We start from the raw sequence: 24,139 nt of genomic DNA, 5'->3' as shown, positions 1-24,139 counted from the left end.
GGCACATAAGAGGAATTTCTCTAGAATCAGGAGCCAAACCTGTTTGGTACCTGGCAATGGAACCACTTGTGGCTATTGCCTGTCCTTTTTTCTCATATGAGTTTTTTGCTGCAGGGAGTTATTGCCAGTAAAAGAAGAAACTCAGACATCTGGTACAGAGAGGGGACTATTGACCAGGATTATCACATTATTTAGCAGTTTAGTGCATTCGTGCCATGAAATCAGGCCTGGAGGAGTTTTTCAGTGTCCAAAAAAAGCATCCTCAGTTTAACCTCTTTCTTTAAGCAGCAATAGGGGGTTTTCTTCCTGCAGGTGAGACTATACAAGGATTGCCATGAAGGCTCTGTGTTGTACCTTCTTCCACCTATGGCACAATCAAGTCACAAGGCAGAGCTCTATGTCTGAGGATCATGGGGTGCCTGGAATTAATGTCTTTGCATCACCTATGCTCAGGTCAGGTAATCATGTGACACTTGATATTTTACCCTGGAAATTGTCACCCTCTAGCTAGGCTTCTGACTGCATTTTGCTTGCACATCTGGATTGACTCAGGTGTTCCTATATGGGATGGCAATGCAGCTTCCAGTTAAAGAATTGAGAAGCAATTACATTAAATGTGTCATTAACAACTGTATTCATCATGTTTTGTAACAAATTATGCTGAGACATTGAATCCAAATTATGAGAGGCTGAGGCTTATCTTTAGCTTATGCTTCACTCAAAGGAAGCTGGCAATCCCCAAAAGCAGTCTTCCTGTTACTTGGCTATGGACTTGATGTAAGTGGAAGGAAGAGCTCCAGCCATGTAAGGTGTATTTGCATCAGCGTGTTACTAAGCTGGTGATCCCTGAGCTGCACAGGGGTCATATAGAGGTCATTAAGGTAGAGGAAAAGAGTCCCTAGAGGTTAGAAAGTTTATTGCAGTTGAGCAAAGAAAATGTGTGTGCCACTCATATCTTGTTGTGAGGTCTGTCTTCTTTATTGTCCTTCTGAAACAAATCTGTGTGTCAGGCTATGTGGTCACATACATCTTCTAGTAAGTTTAGTGGTACTGAGAAAACTTAAAACTTCTTAAAACCTAAAACTTTAAAACTTTAAGCATTTCTGAAGGTTCAGAAATGCTACTTTAGGTTACAGGTTGAGCTTGTGATAATTGTTTGCCAGCTAACTTGCTGTCACTAGCACAAGTAGAGCTTCTTATTTACAACCTGAAAATATTTATATCACAAATGTTTGTGACACAGCAGAATTTTTTCAGGACAGAAATGTATGTGTAGCTAGGTGACCACAATTAAAATTAACATCTAAGGAGTAAAAGAAGAATGAAAAAATTGAATTTAGCTGCTGTTATGAGGGCAGATTCTTTTCTGGCCAAATGACCAATTTCAAGGAAGTTCAAGGGAGTTAAGAGGCACATACCTTTGATTCTACATTAGTTTGTCAGTTCCATACCTGACCTAGGGCTGAACATTTTCTCTTAAACATGCAAATTTTCTGCATTGATCCTTCCCACAATTTCTGATTTGTTCTTAATTATACCAAAGAAGGAAATAAGCTCTGCGTCCTTGCAAAATTTTCATGGCTCTTCTGATTTGGGGTGTTGCAGGGTGTAGCTAATGCTCTGAAAAGGCTTCAGGATTCCTGGATGAAAGGTGTGATGAAAGAAGTGTATTGTTATTGTTTTAGGGGAGGAATCATGCTACTGGGTAAGCCTCTGTCACTGAGACTTGCTGGACTTGTTTGTTCTGACTTGCCTATGACTCCTTTCTTTCTTAATTCAGGAGATAAAGCCTCAAGTCTATGCTGAGATGCTGCACAGTGTGTTGTGGTGCTCGGGACGGTGGAGAGAGCTCTTCCCAGAGAGAAGACTTCTTGCTGACCTCTTAGTGGTACACAGAGGTGAGTGCCACGAGCTTCTGGCTTGCTTCTTGGTATTTTGGGCAGCATGGCTACATTGTGTGTAGATTTATAGGGCAGTTAGAGCTTTGACCGAGGGTGTGGGGAGAGTGGCACTAGTGCTGAGCTTGCTTCTGTTTTGATCTGCCTTTCTTGCATCAGAAATCCTTCTGATATTTCAGCCTTTCTCCTCACCCAAAACGCATGTTTTCTGTGAATTCTCCAGCTCATCTACAGCACAGTATGGCAAATCAAGGTGGCCTATGTGGAGGGCAGGTGAGAGTCATCTCACGCTGCAGGGACTGACCTACCATTTGTGCTGGCGCAGTTAGAATGTGTTGTAGGCACAACTGCTGGACAAGAGGATGAGCAGAGGGCGGTTGGTAAAAGTAGCTTCTTGTGCTTTTAATTGTTTTAATGGGCTTTGTATGCAGCCAGTGAAGTGTTACTCTGTGCAGAATCAGCTTGGAAACACACCAAATCTGGCACCTGACCATTTCACCCACCCTGCATTGGAACGAAAATCAAACTGAAAACCCAGAGAGACTGTACCTGCTTGTGTGGTGTCTTGCTTTTGGAGTAGATTTCAAGAAATCAAAGAAGAATAAAAGGAGGCAGGCAGAGCTATTTTTGAGGGCTGGAAAGCAGAGGTCTACTGCTATCATCTGTGACTGCCAAACTAACAGAGCAAGATATTTGTCTATGACCAAACCCTGCTGGAAGGGGAAGTCTGAGAGGTAAAGATGTTAAAGTTACAGAAATTTATCCTAAACTGATTGCAGTCATTGGCCATGTACTTAACATTTTCTTTACGCTGAGATGATCTCTCAGTGTTCATGCAAATTTTAAGTCTTTATGTACTGAGTAGTCCTCCTACTTCTGCTAAAACTTGTTTCAGAACATGAGAGTCTCAAGAGGTTGGCTGTGGCAGTCAGCTGTAGAAAGACAAATAAGTGATAAAGGATATCTCAGTTCTTGGCATTAGTTACATCCCACAGACTGTTGTAGTGGTACAGGAGGCTACCTCTATCCCAACAAATAAAGAGTTCAAAACTTCCGAACAGTTGTGTGCAAAATGGATGAGAGAGTAAGGAATAGCAAACCTTTTGTGCTGATTGCAGAGGTGATTGGATAACCAGGGAAGCCTGTATGAGCAGCATTTTGGCATCATGGATATAGTTGATGGGAAGCTCTCAGTTAAGATATCCCAAAGACTGAATGCTGCCCTTGAATCTTGAAGCAAATGACAGGAGCTGGAGCAGTTGTCTTTACCCAGCTGAAGTGTGCTCTGGAGAAGCAGCAAGACCTTGGTAAAATTGGATGGTTAAGGGGAGGAGCTCAATTAGTAAGTGGCAAATACATTACTGATGCCTTATCTGACTGCAGAGGGGTGGCATGCAGCACCTACTGTTTTTGTGGGCTGTTCAAGGGTGTGGGGAGATCAAGCTGATTTAGTATGACGCATCGAAAAACGCACACTTCATTTCCCTCAGCAGATACCTTCAATGTTTGGAAGTCTTTCATTGTATCAGAATGCTTTAGGAGATATCAAACATTGAGCAATTGAGGCTGGTAGGTAACTGACCTCATCCAAACAAGGGTCTGGCAGTACTTAGGCAGGCACCAGCTTCTTCTGCTTCAGTTCTCAAAGCAGCTGAGGTTGTTGTCCCATTCTTTTAGAAGTGCGTGTCCTGAGTATGCCACAAGAGCACAGGAGAAGTGCTAGGTTGGTGTGATTGCTTGTGGTAAATGTGGGAGTGAAATTAGCAAGTCTTGCTTTGTGGCCCTGTGCTTTTTCTATAGGCCTCCTACAGTAAGCCAGATGTATCCCATTTGCTGCCATTCCCAACCACTCTGCCAAGGTAGAAAGTTCCAGGGACCTAGTCTGGATTTTTGAATCACGCTCACCCAGCCAGCAGATCAGTCTGTTCAGTTGTCTTGTGAAAGGTCCTATTTCTAGGAAGAATGATTGTAGGCATGTACCTGAATCTATCGATTGGGAAAACTGGTCATGACTATAAAAGTGTAGAGACCCTCCCCATCAGATGTGCCACCCAAACTCTGCCACTGGCTCTTCTGAGAATGCTGGATTATCAGTTGGCAGGGGTATAAAAAAACCAAACAAAAACAACGAAGGAAGACTGCAGCAGATCACATAGAAGAGGTTGCATGTTTTTTTCTCCCTGGAACGTGGCAAAACACTTTCAGTAAAGAGCTGGTACAAGAAAACACGGTTTGAATTAATCTAAGAGCAAATCTAGTTGGGGATGCTATGAGGTCTTAGCTTAAGAAGTCAAAAAATATCAAGGGCAGATCTGTAAAGCAAAACAGGGTGGCTCTTCCCTGCTTATCCAGAAATTCGGTGACTAGGGCCACATGATAAAGTTGCACTTTCTTTTCTTGTCTGAACAGATGCATTCTGATCAGTTTTCTGGTATTGCTCTTGCTGAAGCTTTTGGTGAGAGAGTAAGGTGTGTTATCAACCAGAAAAGATGGGTAATCTCAATATAGTGAATCAAACCCTGTCAGGCAGAGGTGGGAGCTGAACTTGCATCACTTGCATTGTGAATGAATATAGAACCTTTTACGAAGTTTGGTACAGCCAAACCAGCTTGTCACCTGTATTGTGTATTGTGCTTGTCTTTCACTTGGGTTCCAAATTCAAAGGTAAAGAATTCATCTGGGGCTAATCAGAAGTCCAACCTGAAATCCAATGTCCTTTCTCATTGGTTTCACAAGGAAGACTAATTTTAGCTCTGTAAAATTTTGGTATAACTCTTCTTCATAGTATGTCAATAACTATTAATGTTGCTTTTATTTCTTGCTGTATTTCGCTTATTAAAATATCTTGTATCAAGGTTTGATTTAATATATCTCTTTCTAAACACAACTTTAGTGCATTTTAAATACTTAATTATATTAAAACATATCTATTTTCAAAATAATTCATTTGGAATTTTTTTTCAGTACAGAATAACTTTTTAGGGATCACAGTCTTTGTCTCGGAGCCAAGGTGTGTAAGCTAGGAGATCTAATAATTTGCTCTTCCCAACCTGAATTAGCTGTTATATGAACTTGAGAGATGCTGCTGTCTTCATGGATTATCTTAGGCCCCTTGGGAATGACGCATATTTTAAATGAGAACACGGATTGCTGGAGGAGGTTTAATGTTCGCGATAGTAGTGCCAAGATAAGCAGGTCTGTACTGAGCTAAAGGATCTTGGGTTTGAAACTTCTCACTAATTCACTGCAGACTGAAAGCTGCCAGATACAGACCTCAAGGAGGTATTTTTAAGAGCCGTGAGGACTTGGCTTTTGAGAGCTCCCAGTGGTGTCTGGGTCTGATCTCTGCTCCTGTGAAATTTGAGTTATCTCATTCATGCTAGAGGGTGAATGTTGAATTCCTGTTGGCCCTGCTAAGAGTTAATTTGCAGCTTAGTGGAGTTTGGGCAGTAAAAAAAGTCAAAGCCTGTGATATAAGGAAACAAGAAACGTGAGGCTGTGTGAAACACCGGACTCTAGAAAGCATCACACAGACAGCTGTGGTATTTGGGGTCTTCTGAGGAGAACGCCGATCTGTTAAGCAATGTCTCTTTGCTACAGGAAGAAAGAAAGGATGTATCCATGGTGGAAGGCCTTCCTCAGCACTGCAGAGAATCAGTGTTGGCCATTGAGTGTTGCTGGGTGGAGCAGAATTTGCTTGGTTACTAGAGTGCAGAGAAGACCTCTAATTCCTAAACAGGGGGATCCACCTGCCACTAAATTATATAACTATGGAGCAGGATGTCCCAAGCACAGGAATCCCTGTCAAGGTGGTTATTCTGGTAGTCCTGCCCTCTGTGGCACCATAGCAAAAAAGGCTAGGGGAGTGAAGAGCTGTTTGGAGGTGTAATGTGTATGCATAATGAAAGCATTGAGTGGATATAATCTGAATTGTCTCTCAGTAACCATCCTAGCCTCTGTCTCAGCAAAGCTAGGCATGCCTAGTTGTGAGATAAAATAGAAAGAAAACCAAACAGGAAAACATGGGGGCTACTGCTACTGAGCTGGGTCCTGCACGCAGACATTACAGTTGAAGGATACTGGTAACTGTACACTGTGGGAATTGATGAGTCTTGCTGCTTTCATTGCAAAAGTATTTTGGTTTTTTTCCTATTCTGTTACTTAGCAAGATGGAAGACAAAACTGTCCTGCTAAAGGGAGGAAACTGTTTTGGTTTTGAAGAGATATTTCCACTTTAATTTGTATATTCGATATACAAATTAATTACCTGTATGTGGATGTGGGTTGATACCTCGTGGGTGTTGGTGGATGAAAAGCTCAACAGGGCCCAGCAATGTGCACTCAGCCCAGAAAGCCAACTGTGAGCTGGGCTGCATCAAAAGAACTGGCCAGCAGTTTGAGGGGAGATCATTCTACTCTGCTCTTGCAGAGTACTGGAGTACTCATCCAGCTCTGAATAAGCTGAACATTGGAAGGACACAGACCTTTTGGAGCAAGGCCAGAGAAGGGTTGTGAAGATCATCAGAGGACTGGAACAACTCTCCTGTGAAGACAGACTTGAGAGAATTGTGGCTGTTCAGCCTGGAGAAGAGGACGCTCCTGGAAGATACTGTGAAGAAATTCTTCACTGTGAAGGTGGTGAGGCACTTGAACAGGTTTCCCAGAAAAGTTGTGGAAGCCCCATCCCTGGCTGAAAGTGTTCATGGCCACACTGGGTGGGGCTCTGAGCAGCCTTGTCAAGTGCAAAGTGTTCCTGCCCTTGGAAAGGGTGCTGGAACTAGATGATTTTGAGTCCATTCCAGCACAAACCATTCTACGATTCTATGATATGAATGCTTTAAAGCTTTTTCTTAAAAAACAAATCAGTATCAGGTGTGGTGTAGTGTTCTATTCCTTATCTCCCATGTTTACATTTCCCTCAGCACTACAGCACTTCCTAAGGTTTCTGTTCCCTTTGCAAGTCTGTGTGACTTGTGGAGAACAAGCAGTTCTGAAATATTGGAGGAGAAAGGGATCTGTGCTGCCAGTGTTTGTGGCTGTAGCTGGTATTTGCACAAAAAGGAAATAGAGACAGATGGCTGGAAGGACAGTGCTGCCTGTGAGAGCATGAGTCTCACAGGCAAGGAGATGGTCAGTATTTTTAATCTTAAATTTTGCAGCTTTGGCATAAACCCACATTTTCAGGAAATCTGTCTGGATACAGTTCACAAAATGCAGCGGTTACGATCCAAGAGCACAGTTGCCTCAATATCTGCAGAGTCAGCCATACACTGCCAGGGCTGGGCTGTGTGTTCTGTGTGCCAAGAGCAGTGGAGGGATGGTGCTCCAGTTGCCATTCAAGTGGAAGCCCTTGGAGTGGGGACAGCTGCAGGACAGGGAACCAGTCTGATTGAGATGGATGGGAGGGGCTCAGGCTGAAAGCACAAGCTCTCCAGTGAGAAGAGCAAAGTGAAATGCAAAAGCTGCCTCTTTCAAGCATGAGATGTGGCTACTGAGGAGGGGCAGAGGCATATTGCCATAGTGGGCTATTCTGATTAGCCAAGAGGCTTGCCCTCAAGAGTAATAATTGACTGCCCATGAGGTATGTTGCAATTCCCTGGGACTGGGAAATGCTGTGAGATGGGTATGGGAGTGTTCCATGGAAGGCTGCAGAAGATTGAAGAAACTGAGGCAGAACAGTTCCACTGGTTTTAGGTTTTTATCTGAATCTCTTTTTCTGCTGAACTCTCAGAGCTGATGGACAGTGTATACAGTGCAGGTCTAGATGGTGAGAATTCAAGGCCTCAGTGAAGCCAGGTGAGTTCTGGTGGGTGTTATTTATGTGCTTATTGCAACTTGTAGTTTGCAAAGGAGTAATCTTGGCCAGCTTGGGTTTTCCAACTCCTATCAACTGCCCTATAGCCTTGACATCAGGAAACTGAGCCAGTCTGGTGGGAGAAAACTTGGGCTGTGCATTGCGAGAGCAGAACTTGCCCCAGTAAAGTAGGAGCAACAGAAGAAGAGGTACAGGCTTTCTCCATGGCATTTGACTCTGAAGCAGAAGACTTGATCTTGATCACCTGTCCTGTATATTTTGGTAACACTAAGCTGCTGCTTGTGACTATCTGCAGTTGTGATGCTGGCAGAAGCTTCTCTATTTTAACATTTTCTTTCCAGTATGCCACCTCTTTGAATGGGTAAAAAGTTTGCCCATTTGGCTAGCGCTCTCATTAGCCAAAACCAATGTTATACAAGGAGATTAAGTTTCTTCCAACTTCCCTGTCTCTTGCCGAATACACCCTTGCTTGCTTGCAGTTCTCTCATCTCCTTCCTCTGTAGTGCTGTCTGTGGGGTGTTTTTGTTTGGTTTTTTTTTTTCTTTCCCTATTTATTTTTCTTGCCATTTCTTGCTTGTGGCTTTACTTGGTTTTCTTCCCATCAGAGCAGACGGTATAACACCATCCTCCTCTCTCACCGCTTCACTGCCTTTTGCTGTCTTAGATTTGTACACCAGACCCTCACCTTTACTGTTCATTTGCCCACTCAGTGCATTTCCTGAGATGGAGCCCCTGCTGTTCACCTGCTCTGCTTTCACTGTGATTTCTTCTTTTCCACCTTGTCATCAGAAAACCTGCAAACACTTATTTTCTCTGCCTTTCTTCCTCTTCCTGCCTGCATCTTCTCAGATTTTGCTCAGAGATGGCTGTGTCACAGACCTGAGAAGGGGAAAACAGTGTTTAGTGTGTCTGGTTCACAGCAATACCAACATGGATCAGGGGGTGTAAAGCAGCATGGTGAGTAGCCAGCCAGTCCTCCTCCTGAGGGCTGGCTGCTGCCATTTGTGTCTCCAGGATATCTCAGAGATTATCTCAGGTGTTCTTCTGATACCATGTACTAATGCAGACCATGTTGCAGGGACTCAGTATGTGGCATGGCGATTACCACATGGTGTGCTATGGAATTATTTGGCATCTTTAATAATTGTGCATAAGGTTTTGCATCATCCTACAATAAAGCTACTGAGGGCATGCACAAAAACTCAGTTTTCCTAATGTTCTGTTGCTTAATGCTGCACTGGAGGATGTAAGTGGAGGAAAAAGTCTTCTGTGCCTCTGTCCATGTGTGAATCAAGTTCTCTACCATTTTACAGGTCTGTTCTTGGCTTTCAGAGAATTACTACAGGATATTGTTGCCATGTCATGTTTACACACAAGTACCTCTTTCTCTATAGATTGTCTGGCAGGAGACAGGATGTGGTTGCTCTCAACATATGTGTGGCTTTGGAGCAGTAAGCCCCAAACCCTGTAGGGACTCAACAATTGTTACTCCTCACACCAACTAAATATAAGCAAAGCTATGTATTATGGTTGCATAGAGTATCCTTGGGGCAGAGGTTATTTCATCAGTCATGAATTATTGCATTTATGTTCAGTTTGAGTACCTTTGTGGGCAGCTGGCTGCACCTGAAATCTGTGTAATATTTCTTGAAGTCAAATTGTCTCTACTAGCATTTCCTGCACAACTTTTTCTTGGTGTGTATGTGAGGCAACAGAGGCAAAGTTAGACAGGAAACTCTGACTAAATATAAAGGAAAAGCTTTTGCCATGAGGATGGGCAGTGACTGGACCAGAGATCCTGAGAGACTGAGTTACCTTTCTCCTTGGAGATACTAGAAACTTGACTGGACAAGGTCTGGAGCAACTGACTTTAATGGGGCTTAGTTTAAACAGTCAGGCCCTCGAGTCCAGAGGTCCTTCCCAACCTACCTCATTCGGTAGGGTTTTTCAGCTGAGCTAAGCTGTGCCAGATATAATTAGACTCTGGATGAACTATTGTCTTTGTACCATAGTTGAATTTCTCCACATTGTTTTCTTCAATGCAGGCAGTGATCCAGATGGACAGAGGAGTAAGGCGCTTGGAGCCATGGAAGATCGCAGTCATTGTTGTGTCAGTGATAGTAGCCTTAGCCCTCATCATTGGCTTGATTGCATTTCTTTTGGGCCATGGTAAGTGCCCTGCTATTTTGTTGTGACAAACATTCAGGAATCTGTTGTGTTTCACTTGTGACTGTGGTCCTGCCTGATGATTTAGGCATGCAATTTTCCTCTGGTATAAAACTCACATGAGAACTTTCAAAATGCTATTTGAGAGCTAGATTGATCTGAAGACCTGTAAGAATACTTGAAATGTGCTTTACTTGAAGCAGGGATTTCAGTTTTAACCCTCCTTTTGTTTCTTGCCCTGGTTTTTCCACTGGTATCCAGTGTCTCCACTGACTGACCAAAGGATAACAGTCTTTTGTATAAGCCAGAGGTGTGTCCAGCACTCAGGCTATGCATAGTAAGCTTAATCTTTTATGGGGTTTTTACAGAAACTCAACCTGGCCCCTCTAGCTGAGAATATTCCAGAAAGAGACAGGGCAGAGCTTTAGGCTTTTCAGACCTCAGAACTCAGTTCTGGTTGCCAAGAGCCTAGTTTCAGCAGCGGATCATAGAATCATTAAAATTGGAAAAGATCTTTAAGATCACCAAGTTCAACCATCTTGGCTTATGACTTGAAGACAATTAATTCCATTCCCAGTCGCTTGCCTCATGAACGAAGTTGAGTCATTCCATTCCCAGTCTCTGAGGTAGCAGTGTGACTTTTTTTAAATGCTTTTCTGCATTCCATGAATGGAATGAATCATGTGGCCATCTCAGCTCACCAAGAGTCAATGAGGCTGTGGTTTACACTAGGACACCAGAAGGAGCAGTGGCAGAGCTACAGCTCAGCTTTGCTTTTTGCCAGCTCTGTGTTGCAAGGCCCCTCTCTGCCATACAACCAAGAAACAGTGTTTTAAACTGTTTTAAAACAATAATTTTAAAATTAACCCAACCACTGAACAGATGCAAACAACTCTGCCCCACGTGCCTCTCAGAGGGGCAGGAATGTGACATAGTGCAGCTGGGGAGGAGTGGATGTGACTGAGTCAGAAAAGCTCCTTTGTCTTGTGCTATGTCCTCCTTAGGCCAACAAGAAAATGGACCCCAGGGCAATATTGTAGTGGGTGTAATTTGGAGCTCCTTGGGATGGTCCTCAAAGAAGAAATGAGCCCCTAGATGGTCCAAGGAGCAACAGGACGATCCAGAACCCCCTTTTACCAAAGTGCTGCTAAAGCTGTAATTTCACAGTTTACAGGATCACTGTCAGGGCCAGGGACCCTTGCTTGTGCCATATTCTGTGAGATATTGTGCATCTTTGAGTTGTACTAAAGATGATCAGCTACCTTTCCTTCTTTTTCTCCTCTGTAGATCAAGACAGATATTACAATGCCTCTTTCCTAATCACCAATGTCAAGTATAATCCTCAGTATGAAAAGCAAACTACAGAGGAGTTCATGAACATCAGTGAACGTATCGAAACCCTGGTAAACTAAAAGCTTCTCTGCTTATACCTGACCTATGCTGAAGAGTTCTGCAAATGTGTAATTGAAAATAGAGTCAGAGGTGATTGTGCCTCATCCCTACATGGCTGGCCTTACCTTACACACCTTGCTGCTGTGGGTTAAAGATGCATAGCTGACTTTGCACATGCAGATGGTAAGCACAGGTGTCTGCTCCACAAGCCCTGTGGTGGAACTGGCAGGCACAGAGCAGAATGGATAGTGAAATCAGCCAATTCAGTGTTTATTTTGGATTTGCATTCCCTGATGGAAATTTAGTGGTAGCTTTGGTGTAGAGGTGGAGATCTGAAGGCATTTTCATGTGTTTCAGAGGCTCGTGAGAAACACATGTTATATTGTAAAAGCATGTACTCATTGCAGGTGTATTTTAACACACTCTTTTCTTTTAACAGATGTCTCAAGTATTCAGGGGGTCCTTTCTAAGTAAAAGATACATCAGGTCCCACGTGGTCAGTCTAAGGTAAGTCATGTGAAGGCCAGGAGTAAGCAGGGATGTGCTAAATAAATTTTCTTCCTGCCTGTTGACCATATGGAGCATTCCTGGTTGCTTGGGTTACACCAGTAGGGTGACTTGTCTGGTGGTTGCTGTCCTCTAGTGTTCATAACACTGAGGACTCAGTTACCCTTAGAAGTCAGCAAGGAAGAGAAGTTTGGTTTTATACTTCTGCAGACTGAATACCCTTTCCCTAACTGTTCCCAGTAAATTCCCTCTGATCACTGTCATAGCAAGAAGCTTTTGCTCCCTGCTGACATGTCATAATCTTTCTTTACTTGAGCACAGACATACAATTTGTTCTGGTGCAGACTAGACCTGTTCTCATATAAAGAAGGCAGGCAGTACAAAGCAGTACCAGGAGCATTAGTAGGCAAGGAGAACCACACCATTTGTTTTTTGGTTTGTAGCCCAGATCCTGTTGGAGTGCTTGCATCTGTTGTTCTGGTATTTAAATTTCCCTCTGCTGACAGTGAAGCAACGACCCGGGATCAGGTCAACCGTGTTTTACTCAGAAGGCTGAAAGCAATCTCAACGTTCCTCAGTGTTGACCAGTCTACCATTAAACTCACAGGCAAGTGCCTTAGGTTTGTGTTTTCAGCTTAGAATTTGTTACTCACACTTTGCTGTTCTCAGCATAATGAGTTTCACCTTAGTGTGCAAATATGGGCCATTCTTGTTTTCTTTTTTTGCCTTCTCAAAATTGTGTGTTCGGCTGACAGCATGGGAAGTTGGAAGACAGAACATGGAAAGAACTAAAACCTATTGGCACTGATTTATGAGTGTGAGCTCTTCTCCATGCATCAGAGACTTTCCCTGTGTGACCTGGTTGTGTTGAATGAGATAGTCCCCCTCAATTCATCAAAAAAGGTCCAACTTTGTGACCATGGGTTCACAAACAACTTTAAGACATGCAGTAAATTGAATAAGAACCTTTATAACCAGGCACTGACATGCAGAGTCCTGAAGCTATTAAAATTGCAGGGCTGAGGTTGTTCCCTTCTCTATCCTCTGCCATTTCCTTGGTCATTTGACAGATTTCTGTTGCAAGTGTCCGTAACAAGATCCTGAGGGTCACTGGGCAGTCATCCTTTCCCATGAATCTGTTGTGGATTGCTGTCCGACTCTGACAGAGGGGTTTTTGTAGGAAAGAAATTAGAAATGTTGCAGTTTACCTTCAAACAATCCTAGCACTGAGGACTTGTGAAAACTCATCTGACCACCTTGCCACATGAAACATGAACAAAGGCCTGTAAGCATTTGCTGGTGGCTGTGCACATTGTACACAGATGTAACTTGGACCCACTTGCAGTCATCTGCTGCTTTTGTTAGCTCTGAGCTAAGGCAAGAAATGTGCATCCTGTGGCCTTTCTGTGAGGAACAGAGGCTTAACTAAATTTCTCCAACACAGCAAATTACTACTTCTTGTACTGTCACTCCAGGCAGCAATGCAAGCCATTTAATTTTTGTATCCTGGGTACAGGGAGAGAGTCTGGGCTGGATCACATAGCATATGAGATAAACTTACTGTGGTCTTTGCTTTTCATTCCAGAGCTGAACAAGGAAAAGGGAGATAACCTTTTAAACAACTGTAAGTACAAATACTTTATAGTAAAGGACAGTGCTGGAGGTTTTGTGCTTACAAGTCCTTATACTTTCATGATACAAGTTGAAAATATAATTTTTTGCAGATATTAGAACAGTAGGCAGTGTATGAGCCAGGGGAGACTTCAGCTCATTTCCTTGCAGTCTTGCTGGCTCTATACATTTGTAGAATCAAGCATTCTGGCTTGGTGGTGGGAAACGCTTGCTTTAATGTTGGTTGTTGGAAGTGGGGGCATATAGTGAGCTGCTATTGGCAAGTTTGCAGAAGAACTACAGTTTTGCTGTGGGCCATGATTCTTGCTGGAATCCTTCAAAAAACATTTTCCCTCCATCCCCCTCCTACCTGAAGAGCGGTTTTGCAGTAGATGTCTGTCAGATTTGACCTAAACTTTAAGGAAAGACCAGAGGGTGGGAGAGGCAGAAAAGCTGTCCACACTCCGAGCACACTCATGTCCACACTCATGGCCTTGGAGAGTGGCAAGTTCTCAGTCCTCCTGTTGTGCTCCCCCTTGAGGTCATAGAGCTCCTCTGGAAACTGGGAGACAGTGTAAGTACCTCCCAGGGCTCTCCATCAGTCCTCTGCATGCTTTTGAAAACTTTGCATGTAAGCTTTCCCTCTTCAAATTGCCTATGAGAATTAACTGGTTTGAATCTAACTTTTTTCAGCTGGGTAATACCTGATTGTTGGCACAGTGGCTGTAAGTAAATTGTTGGGAAGAGGACACTATTTTTTTGTTGCTGCTACGAAGGCTAATCTGTAGGTGACCTGAAAAACTGCCCTTTTTTTCAGTATCTCAGATACACAGCCTTCAGGTCCCATGGGAATTCATATGGGCTTGTGTGTCTGAAAACTGGCTTAATGAAAAAGTACTGACTCCTCTACCAAATGTCTTTGTTTACCCTGCATGTATCTTGAGACACTTGTGACCATGGCACTTGGTTTCCCTGCTTTAGGTGAAGGCTGTCTCTTGATGGAGACTCCTGCCCCGTTACACCTGTGCCTGCAGCCATGAGGGCCTTGAATCAGCTAAAGCAGAGCTGCCTTTTCTCTGACAGGCTGTGGAATACGAAGACAGGCATCCTCCTTCACAGGAGTGGAAAGAATAACTGATGGGCAGCGTGCACCTGAGGGAGAATGGCCATGGCAGGGGAGCATTCAGCTTGATGGGAGCCATCGCTGTGGGGCATCAATCATCAGTAACACCTGGCTGGTGACTGCTGCCCACTGCTTTAGAGAGTAAGTCATCAGCACCTCTTTAGGACTCTTGGGTACTCTGACCTTTTGTGACCCTCTAATATCTGTATCTGCTGAAAGATCATGAAGTTGTTCTCTTCCCCTTTGGCAAACCTGGTCACGTTGCCTTTTGATGCTTAAATGGAGACCTAAGCTTCCTTAAGTATGTTGTTTTGTGTGGCTCTGGCATAACCTCAAACATCTCACAGAGTAAGAGACCCTCGGAGGTGGACTGCCAGCTTTGGAATTCTGCTGAGACCTCCAAAACAGAAAAAATTAGTGCGCAGAATTATTGTTCACGAGAGATATGGTGGCGTTCTCCTTGATCACGAGTATGACGTGGCTGTTGTGGAACTTGCCTCTCCTATTGAGTTCACAAGTGATGTGCACAGTGTCTGCCTTCCTGAAGCATCTCATGTTTTCCCAGACAACGCTTCCTGTTTTGTCACTGGCTGGGGAGCTTTGGAGAATGATGGTGAGTGTCTCTTGCCTCCCTGTGCCCTGTCACACATGTGCCTGAGAAGACTGATGTTAGTTTTATGGGTTTTTTTGTTTATTTTGAATTCCTTAGACTTGGTGTTTAATAGGTGCATGTCCCAGTGAGATACCTTTGGACTTAGTTGGCTGCCTTTTTTTCTGGCTTGGTCAGTGGATCAGAAATGGGGGGAAGACCCTGAAGGTTAGTCTTACAGGATTTAAGAGCAACTTTTCTTAGTTTCTGTACACACAGCACTGGTTGAATACATTTGGTTCTCCAGTCCCTCTGGGTTTAGCTCTGACATCAGTTCTTTCACTATTCAGATTTTTTGCAGATGCACCATGACAATTTTCATCAGTTTTTCTCTCTTTGGTCATAAGTGAGGCCTCGTCAAGTGATTTGAGTAAGCTCCTTTCAAATTAGTCTGTGTCATTGAGGTTAGAGAGGATGGGACTATAAATCTGCTTGTGAGAGTCACTGACCTGTATAGGTTGTGTTTCATGGGAGACCCTTGGGATGTGTAGTGTTTGCCCAAAGCTATGCTGCAGTTAACCAAATAGGTATTTTCTATGATAGCAAGGACATACCATGTAGCCTACAGTTGAATGCAGCACTGAAATGTGTACAAAATTCCATTTGTCCATTATGCTAAAGAGCATCTGGTGATGATTAAAGATGGATAGGAGTTATGTTTGGGAACAAGTGAAGGACTTTGGCAGTAGAGGGCATTAACTTTCTTAATCCTGAGACATTTTCTGTGTAGCTCCCTTAATTGCCTGTGATGGCAGAAAAGTGGCAGGAAAAATTTGCTACTCCTAATAATTGAGTTTTTTATGTTACTTACCTTGTCTGCAAATGCTAATGCCACTTCTCCTTCTAGGCTACAGTGTTAATCAGCTTCGACAAGCAGAAGTGAGAATTATAAGTACTGCAGTTTGTAATAGGAGAGAAGTGTACGGCGGAGCGATAACAGCTGGAATGTTGTGTGCTGGATACTTGGAAGGGCAGGTGGATGCTTGCCAGGTAAGTCTCTTTATTGGTAGTAGTAAAAAGGAAATAGGTGGGTTGGTGGTTTAATTTCTACAGGTGGTGTTTTCTAGAAATAAAATGTACTTTGGGCAATCTTAAGTTTTTGAGTCTCAGTGTCTTGATAGATACAAATTAAGAGCTTCAAGGCTCATGTACTTCAGTTTGCATGAGTTTTTTGGAGTCTGCACTTCAGTTTGCATGAAGTTTATACACAATGCGCAAGTGAGAGAATGCAGATGTAAGGGTGTGAATTAGACATAGGCTGTGAGCCTCTGTCTTGTCAGTAAACTGTGTGAAACTTGAATTATAGCTGAGGTCTACAGAAAAATACCTGCCAATTGTAGCAGAAGAATTTGAGAATTTGAGTACATGGCTATTTACTTTTTTCTGTCTGTTGACATTTTTCTCCTTAGGGTGACTCTGGTGGGCCACTGGTGCATGCAAATTCCAGAGGAATCTGGTATCTTGCGGGAATAGTGAGCTGGGGAGATGAATGTGGCAAGCCAAATAAACCAGGAGTATACACACGAGTGACTTACTATCGAAACTGGATCCAGTCCAAAACGGGCATCTGAAACCTGGAGCAGGTTAAGTTCTGTGGGCTGTGTACAGCTATTCCTCTGACACATCCTGCTCGGTGGTCGCCCTCTAAGCAGCTGCTGGCTTAGCTTGTGGTGGTGTATAAAGTACTTGTAAGCTTGGAGCAGTCTGGGACTTGAAATTGATTTGGCCTACAGCCAGACAGGAATGGACTTGATCCATGTGACATTTGTTTGTTCAGGAAGTAGTCTGTCAGAGGGACAACTCCTTCATCTGTATGCAATATATTGACCCTTTTTCTACATGGCCACATGTCTTGGCCCCGGCTTTTATACCCAAGCAAAGTGTTTGAGCCCAAACAATCATCTGCCAGCATCCAAGACAAGCTATAACTGAAACCTGGCCCATCCATTTGCTGTGTGCTCACAAGGCCCTGACTGTCCATAGAAAAGCTACAATCCAGGCCCTGACTCCAAGGCTGCTGTACTTCTGAATTCTTGAGCTTTCTCCTGCTTCCATGAACTGAAATATAATGAAGAATGGAAGATGGCTTGGAGAAGCCTTGGCTCCTAATATCACACTGGATTGTTAATTAAGTGAATAGAGAACTTTTCCTTGCCTGAGAAAGAAATTAGTGGAAAACACCAGCTTGTGTCCACCTTCTTTGAACAAGTGAACATATGCCTGTTCATAGTTTCATATAAACAGTCTCTGCCACAGCATTTGCCAGGGGAGTAATTGCTGGACTTAAGACCAAAAACCACCTTATGTTCATACCAGTTTGTTGTCATAGCACAATATTTGGCTGAATTAATTTCCAGTTTTATCTTTCCAGACTGTATTTTTCTGAATAAAAGTCCTTTGCCTTTTGTGGAGGATGAATGGTTGAAACAATCTTAGTATGACCTTCGTCAAAAAAAACTTCTCAATCTTCTCATTCTTATGAATGCTGTTCTCAAGTCTTTATAGTTTTATATGTGCATTTTTAGCTATATCCTATGAAAAAATAAAAAGCTTTTGCATTACAACAGAAATATCCCTGTCCTTCAGAGCAGGACATAACTTCTGACAGACCCAGAAATCCTATGTACAGAGCTCTCTCTTCTCAAAGGAACTAAGAATTGCCTGTGTTGCATTGCCAGACTGTAGCTGACTCATTTGGTCTCAGCCACACAAACCTCATATTCTCTCTGGCTTCATGTTTTCAGGAGCCCATGTTTCTGTCAGCCTGGGCAGAAACATATCTACTTTCTGTCAGGTAGATATCCAATGCTTTCTACAACCCAGCAGCAGAACACATGTATTCTTGGTGGGGATGCTCTCCTTGGTGTGTCTGCAAGCTTTCCAACTTCATGTGGATCCTGATCCTAACAACAGCAAGTGCTGTGGACTTAATTGCTGGATAATGAGCCACTGAACTGCTCTTTTCTCCCTCTGTGGTCAGAAGGGAAAGGACTCAGGAGAGGAGATACTGGCCACACTGCCAAGATTCAGAGCTGGTCCAGCATGCCAAGCAAGCAAGAACCTTCTGCCAGGCTAGAAAAGGCAAACAGCAGGCTTTCAGTATGCTCTTAGTTAGAAGGGCCAGGGAAAACAGGCCCTCAGTGGTTATAGTCTTGTGATCAGAGTGTCATTCCAGTTGAGCACAGTCAGCTGGCAAAGTCAATGGCAGCTCAGGGATCCCCCCTGAGTGTGCAGCTTGCTGCCAGTGCTGTCCAAATAGAGCAGTGATCCCTCCAGAGCAGTGATAACAGAAGTATTTTTATTACATGTCCTGTGATCTGTTTTTCAGTCCAGAAACAGTTTTTCTAGAGCCTCACTGGAGGTACTAGAATAGTTGGAAGCCCACAGAAGATCTGTACCTGTTGTGTGTTCTATACTTGTGTATACCTGGCTCTTGATTTTTTTTTTCCTCCAGGAACTTTTCTTGTGGAATGTTGTGAGCTTCAGAAACAAACTTGGTGGTTTAATTTAATTTAATTAATTTAATTAATATAGGCAATAAACACAGTCAGACTGGTTCCATAGGTCTAAGCCCAGCAAATTTCATTTCAGCCTCTTCAGCTGAACTTGTCTTTGACATATTGCTTGTTAGAGGAAGCTTAAAAATATGACAAATATATATGAAGTTTTTTTCTTGGTTGTAGCATTTGTCTTGCCAGAACGGTGAATGAAATTTTATACTTGTCTTCATAAATATAATTACAGAATACTATGGATTTTCAGTTTTAAAACCACTTTAGGCTTGGGTTTTCAAATGACATAATGGTTTCTCCATCTGCTGGATTTCATTGTAACTTGCACACTTCACATTTTTAGGATTGCAAATGCCAACTTTATCACAGATTCCCCAAAATAGATAAGTAGATTTCCAAAAAAATTCATTTTGCATCTGTGAACTTCCAGTTTTCTTCTTTTGGGTACTATGTCAGAAAGCCTTAAGCATTTAGCTCAGTCTCAAGGGCTAGAGTAAATCTCATTCTCCAAAGTGGTGCAAATAAAACTTAAACACTCAACTTGTGATTTGCTTAAGGAACTGCCATTTTTGAAGGTCTACTTGTAGAGATACAGTACCTCATCTCCCTTATTGCTGAGTGCCAACACAGTGCAGCCAGGAGGAGTGGGGATGAAGAGAATCTGGCATCTATTGGTGTATGTTTTGGAAGCTTTTAGTTTGGACTACCTTGTGGAGATTGTACTTACAGCATCTGGAAACTTTGGTTCCAGTTTCTTCTGGAAGCAATGTAGTTCACATTCTCTGAGGCCTCTTGGTGATGCAAAGCAGTACAAATGGTGAAAATCAAGAAGAGCATTTGAAAGAACAGACTTCATCCAAAGGAATATCGATGCGGTTGGACATGATAGGCCTGAATCCCTTACTTGTGGCAAAACTGCACTGATGTCAACCTTGCCTGGCTTTTCATGGGGGAAATTAAGGAAACTGAAGCCAAAACTTTTTATTTGGTTTAGATGGTTAGCAGACTTGCATTTCTTTGAAGCTGCATTTTCACCAATGTGTGAAGCTACAAGCTGCAGTTTCTCTCATCCATGTTTTTAGAGGAATTAACATCTTCACTTAAGGCAGAATGGGATATTTCTAACTATACAATCATGCATGACACACAGGAATGTAATTTATATGTAAATTTAATAAAATCTGTTACATTTGCCTTCTGTTTCATGTACTTACTAATTTCCTGCATCACAGCAACTGTAAGTTGGAGATTCTTCTGTTTTAGGATGTTACGCTGATTCTATACCATGGATTTATGTGCTGGCTTTTATGTTCTCTTAATCATCTAGCTTTTTTGATTGTTAGAAGCTGTTAGATGAGCAAAACGTCATCCAGACTAGGACAGAATTTACCCACCTGGCCAGTGGTTACCCAAATTTATGTGCAGGTAAACAGGTCCTGTGTCATCCACTAGAGGGTGAATCACATTGTACAAGAGCCTTAGGACTGTGGCACCTGGTGGTGCTCTGCTTCAGTTCACAAGAGAGGAGCTGGAGGACAAGACACTGTGTTCCTGCTGCCTTGAAGATGAAGAGATGCTACACAGTTTGTTTGCAAAATCTGAGGAGGCTACAGCTGCTTAAAGCTGGAGGCTTTAAGCACAGGTATCTGCAGCACTGTGTGAGTTTCAGGCTTCTTCCATCAGAAAGCTTGGTGTCCCTCTCTCCCCTGTAAGTGTGTTAAATACAGTGGACTGTGGCTGTGAGAGCAAGGGCTGAGCAGGTTTTGTCTGCTTATCTGCAGCAACAAAGCCAGAGCTTTGTCCTGTGGAAGAGTAGACCGGGAAGGCACATGACCAGGTATTTTTGGCATTGTGGGTCAGTTTTCTGAGCTTGTCAACTTTCTTGCAAGCAAGATAGCAGAGCAGCAGTAATTTTGAGAGCTTGGTAGGATAAAGATAGCGAGGTTTACAGTGGCATGTTTTGGTCTCCCATATTGACCGTTCTTGAGGATTCTTGTAAATTGAAGACACTGATCAGATTTCTTCTTGTCCGTTTCTTGTCATAATGGGAAACAGTAGAAATTGTACTGTGTTCTGAACTGGAAAGGAGCTACATGCTGGAGTTCATCAGTCCTGGTTTATAATACCTAATAGCCAGCAGGATGAACTTGGAATTTGAGGTTATTTAAGAGTATAAAAAGGAGTTTCAAAGAAACAGCTTTATTGCAGTATTATAGGACATGCCATGTTGGCAATAGATGGGAAGGTGGCCATTTGTTTGAAAGAAGAGTAGCCTTTTTGTCACATTTTACTGGGTCCAGTGCAAGAAAGAGAGCATTAGAGACAGATTTCTTAAAGGACATAATTTTAACAAACATTTTTATGGCTTAGAAAACACCTCTGTGCTTATTTTCTGACAGAGCCTACATTGTGTATGTAACACAGCCAGCATTTATGAGCACTGAGTTACATTGGCAACTGTGCCATGACCCAAAGATATGCTCAGCTGGTGTGGTTGTATTTGGCTATGTGGGTGGAGTTTCTGTCAAAGGGTTTGAAGTGAAGAACTGAAGAGAAGAATAATTCTTATGATCTTTGTATGCATCCTTCTCTAAAACAAAGTCAGTGTTTCAGCTTGCTGAGGGTCTGATCTATTACTGCTGCAAAGAAAACTTTTCAAAACTCAAGTGGTTAGAAGACTTCAGAAACAAATAGAACAAATGGCAGTTAATCTGCTTTATCTTTAATTTTATATCTAATGGGACCCTTTTTTAAATCACACATCCTTTGAAGAACATTTTGTTGGCCATTCATTGTTTGTGGCTTTTTCTCAGGTGCAAAAAAATTGTTTCAATTAAGAAAGAGAAAAAGATTTGAGGAACTTGTCACCCAAAAAATGCAACTCTTTATTTTATATAAGCATGCATAGGTCTGAGAAATACATGGCCTATCTCCAATTTACTTGATTAGCTAATGAATTCCTTCCTCCCTGCAGTAAACCAGAGTTGTGCTTGCTATGTGATGTTTGTCCTTTCTGTGCCTGTGCTTTCCACCTTCCAGTTGTGCCACCTGGCTGTCCGTTACTTGAGGAAGAACTTGCCACCAGCCTGTCATCCAGAGCCTGTTTCAACCACAGATTGTTATTTGCAAATCAATACCAACAAACAGCAATTGTCACACATCTCTGACCTTCACCAGGCTCTTGGGATCACCTGCAGCCTTTGGAGCTGTGACTCAGACAGTCTGGCACTGCTCTCCAGGCCAGCAGATGACCTGCATACCAAAGGGGGCTGCTGATAGCAACATTCCTTCTCTAGTGGACAGACCAGATGGAGGGACTATGCTAGCAAGTGATGTCTCCTATGCTAGAGCAGATGAAAATGAAAGAAAAACTTATTTACTGTGAGAGTATTTGAACTTTGAACCAGGAGAAGTCATGGAGTCTCCATCCTTGGAGATACTCAAAACACAATTGGACATGATCCTCAGCACCTTCGTCCAGCTATGCTTGTTTTGAGTAGAGATTTTGGGCTAAATGATCTCCAGAGTTCCCTTTCTGCCTCAGCTGCTCTGTGATTCTGTTCTCTCCAAGGGCCTTAGCAGCTTCAGGGAAAGGCACATGGGTGTAGCTGAGGGGTGAGCTGACTGTCCCTCTCAGCTGTGTCTGTGACAGCCAGGTGCTCTGGTAGCCAGCCTGACACCAGGTTCTTTTCATGCTTGACCCTTAGATGCTATAGCAGTGTTGTTGTCCCACACTTGCCTGGCACTGTTACCTTTGAATGATCAATGGGAACAGCAGGGCATGGAAGGGAAAACAATCCATTCTGTGCCATCTAAGTAGGAAGCAAGTTACTTGAGAGAGAGCTCAGACAGAAGGTCTCACAGGGAGGCAGCAAACCAAGTGGGACCTTCATTTGGTACTCTGCATGTTTGTATCAGAGGGACTGATCTCCTGAGCTGTGGCTGAAAGTACAGCTAGAGTTAAAACAGCTGCAGCATGGAGGTCTCTGACATTATTTTCATTATGTCAAATTTAGTCTATGAAGCCTTGAAGGCTAATGCAGTATATGATAAATCAGCTGCCCGCTGACAAGAATGCCATGTAGGATCTTGCATGCTGCTGCAGAGTAAACTGAAACAGGCAGAAAGCATCTCAGACTCTTTGACTTCTACCAGGCAACTTAGCTGCTGACAAATAATATGAGATCAAATTCAAGCTACCTATTTTCTGGGGATGTAGAGATGTAGGAAAAGCTTTGTTTTGTGTGTACTGACATCTGCAGAGCTCTAAGTGCTCCCAATAAGTCCCTCTAGCACTTCAGGTGTGTGAAACAATGCTGCTCTTCCTTTCTTCAATTGGAGCTGTGCCTATAAAAGATTTATTTGTATTTTAAAGTGCTCTGTTTCTTTCTAGGCCTAGTAAGTCATGTGAAGACCTCCTGTTTCCTTGGAGATGCTGCCTTATCAGGGAGAGAAGGATTCATGCTCTGGATGTAGAGAGAGGCTTGTTAGCCTGACAGAAGAAAATGCAGGCTGCCCTGTTTCACTGCAGCAAGCAGCAGCTCTGTCTGAGCAGCTGCAGAGGGCAGGCACACTGTGCCACCTTTTTGCCTCAAACAGGATGGATGATGAGCTTTGAATTTGTTTTCAATGACTCTGGCACTGGGGGACTTCTGTTGTTGAAGGGCGTTGCTGGTATTCTGGGCTGGCCTCCCTGGCTGCAACTCAGACGGGTGTAGCAGTTTCTGTTCCAAGGGCCTGGAAAGAGGGACTGTTTGGAAAGCAGCCAGGGCAGGATCTAGCATACTTCAGAGCTTCAGGCCATTGGTGCAGCATCCCAGAGTCTCTGTGTGTTCAGTATCTTGAAGCCGCATGGACATGTAATAAAATCTTGCCCCAAATGACTTTTCAAGGCTCAAGATAAAGGCCCTGGCTTCTATCTTAGCCCTCACATTGGCTCTGGAGAATAAGTCTATTTTTAAATGAATTTTCTGCTTTTGTTTTTCTGCTTATCAGTTATCAACTGCATCAGTTATTAAAAGCCATGGCTGCAATTTCATGTAGCATAGGAAAGCATAGGATAATAAACTGGTGATCTTTTTTCGTCAAAAGAGGAAAGCTGTGCAGCATGTCCACAGCTGAAATGAAAAAGTATTATGAAATGCAGATCATTTAGAACTTCTGCTGATTTTTGTAGGCCAAATGCAAGATATTTTTGTGTTTGTCAGAAGGAGGAGGCCTGAAGCCATAACTGAGCTGTCCAGGTGTGCTGATGGAAAAAGGAGTGAGCTTGTCCAAGGGAAGGGTTTCCTTGCAGTGTACCAGTTTGGTCTTGTCAGACGCTCACAGAGAATCACAGAGAAATTTAGACTAGGAGGGATGTACAGAGGTCATCTTTTCAAACCCCCTGTTCAGAGCAGCTCCAATTAATTCAGGTTGTTTAACATTCAGGCTGTTCAACAGAGCTTCTGTCAGTTCTGTTAAACA

General features: G+C 43.0%; 1 protein-coding gene across 1 annotated transcript; it reads left to right on the top strand.

Annotated features, from left to right (window-relative positions):
* LOC102061317 (transmembrane protease serine 11E) lies at positions 1–19,819 on the top strand. Its single transcript, XM_074540976.1, has 10 exons — positions 1–1,898; positions 9,759–9,882; positions 11,167–11,282; positions 11,711–11,778; positions 12,285–12,385; positions 13,364–13,402; positions 14,473–14,653; positions 14,860–15,125; positions 16,009–16,151; positions 16,571–19,819. The coding sequence occupies exons 2-10, from the start codon at positions 9,771–9,773 to the stop codon at positions 16,730–16,732; spliced, it is 1,188 nt and encodes a 395-aa protein (XP_074397077.1). The 5' UTR covers positions 1–1,898; positions 9,759–9,770; the 3' UTR covers positions 16,733–19,819.
* The last annotated feature ends 4,320 nt before the right edge of the window (positions 19,820–24,139 follow it).

Source organism: Zonotrichia albicollis, chromosome 5 (genome assembly GCF_047830755.1).
Source record: "Zonotrichia albicollis isolate bZonAlb1 chromosome 5, bZonAlb1.hap1, whole genome shotgun sequence".
In the NCBI taxonomy this organism is placed as follows: domain Eukaryota; kingdom Metazoa; phylum Chordata; class Aves; order Passeriformes; family Passerellidae; genus Zonotrichia; species Zonotrichia albicollis.
Note: the sequence above shows the minus strand (reverse complement) of the source record. Positions and strands in the feature narration are given on the sequence as shown.

Excerpts from the sequence above, each read along its gene's own strand:
- LOC102061317 (XM_074540976.1), top strand. The coding sequence starts at position 9,771 with ATGGACAGAGGAGTAAGGCGCTTGGAGCCATGGAAGATCGCAGTCATT. Across the intron at positions 11,779-12,284 it reads TCCCACGTGGTCAGTCTAAG|TGAAGCAACGACCCGGGATC; the intron begins GTAAGTCATGTG and ends CTCTGCTGACAG. Across the intron at positions 13,403-14,472 it reads AGATAACCTTTTAAACAACT|GCTGTGGAATACGAAGACAG; the intron begins GTAAGTACAAAT and ends TTTCTCTGACAG.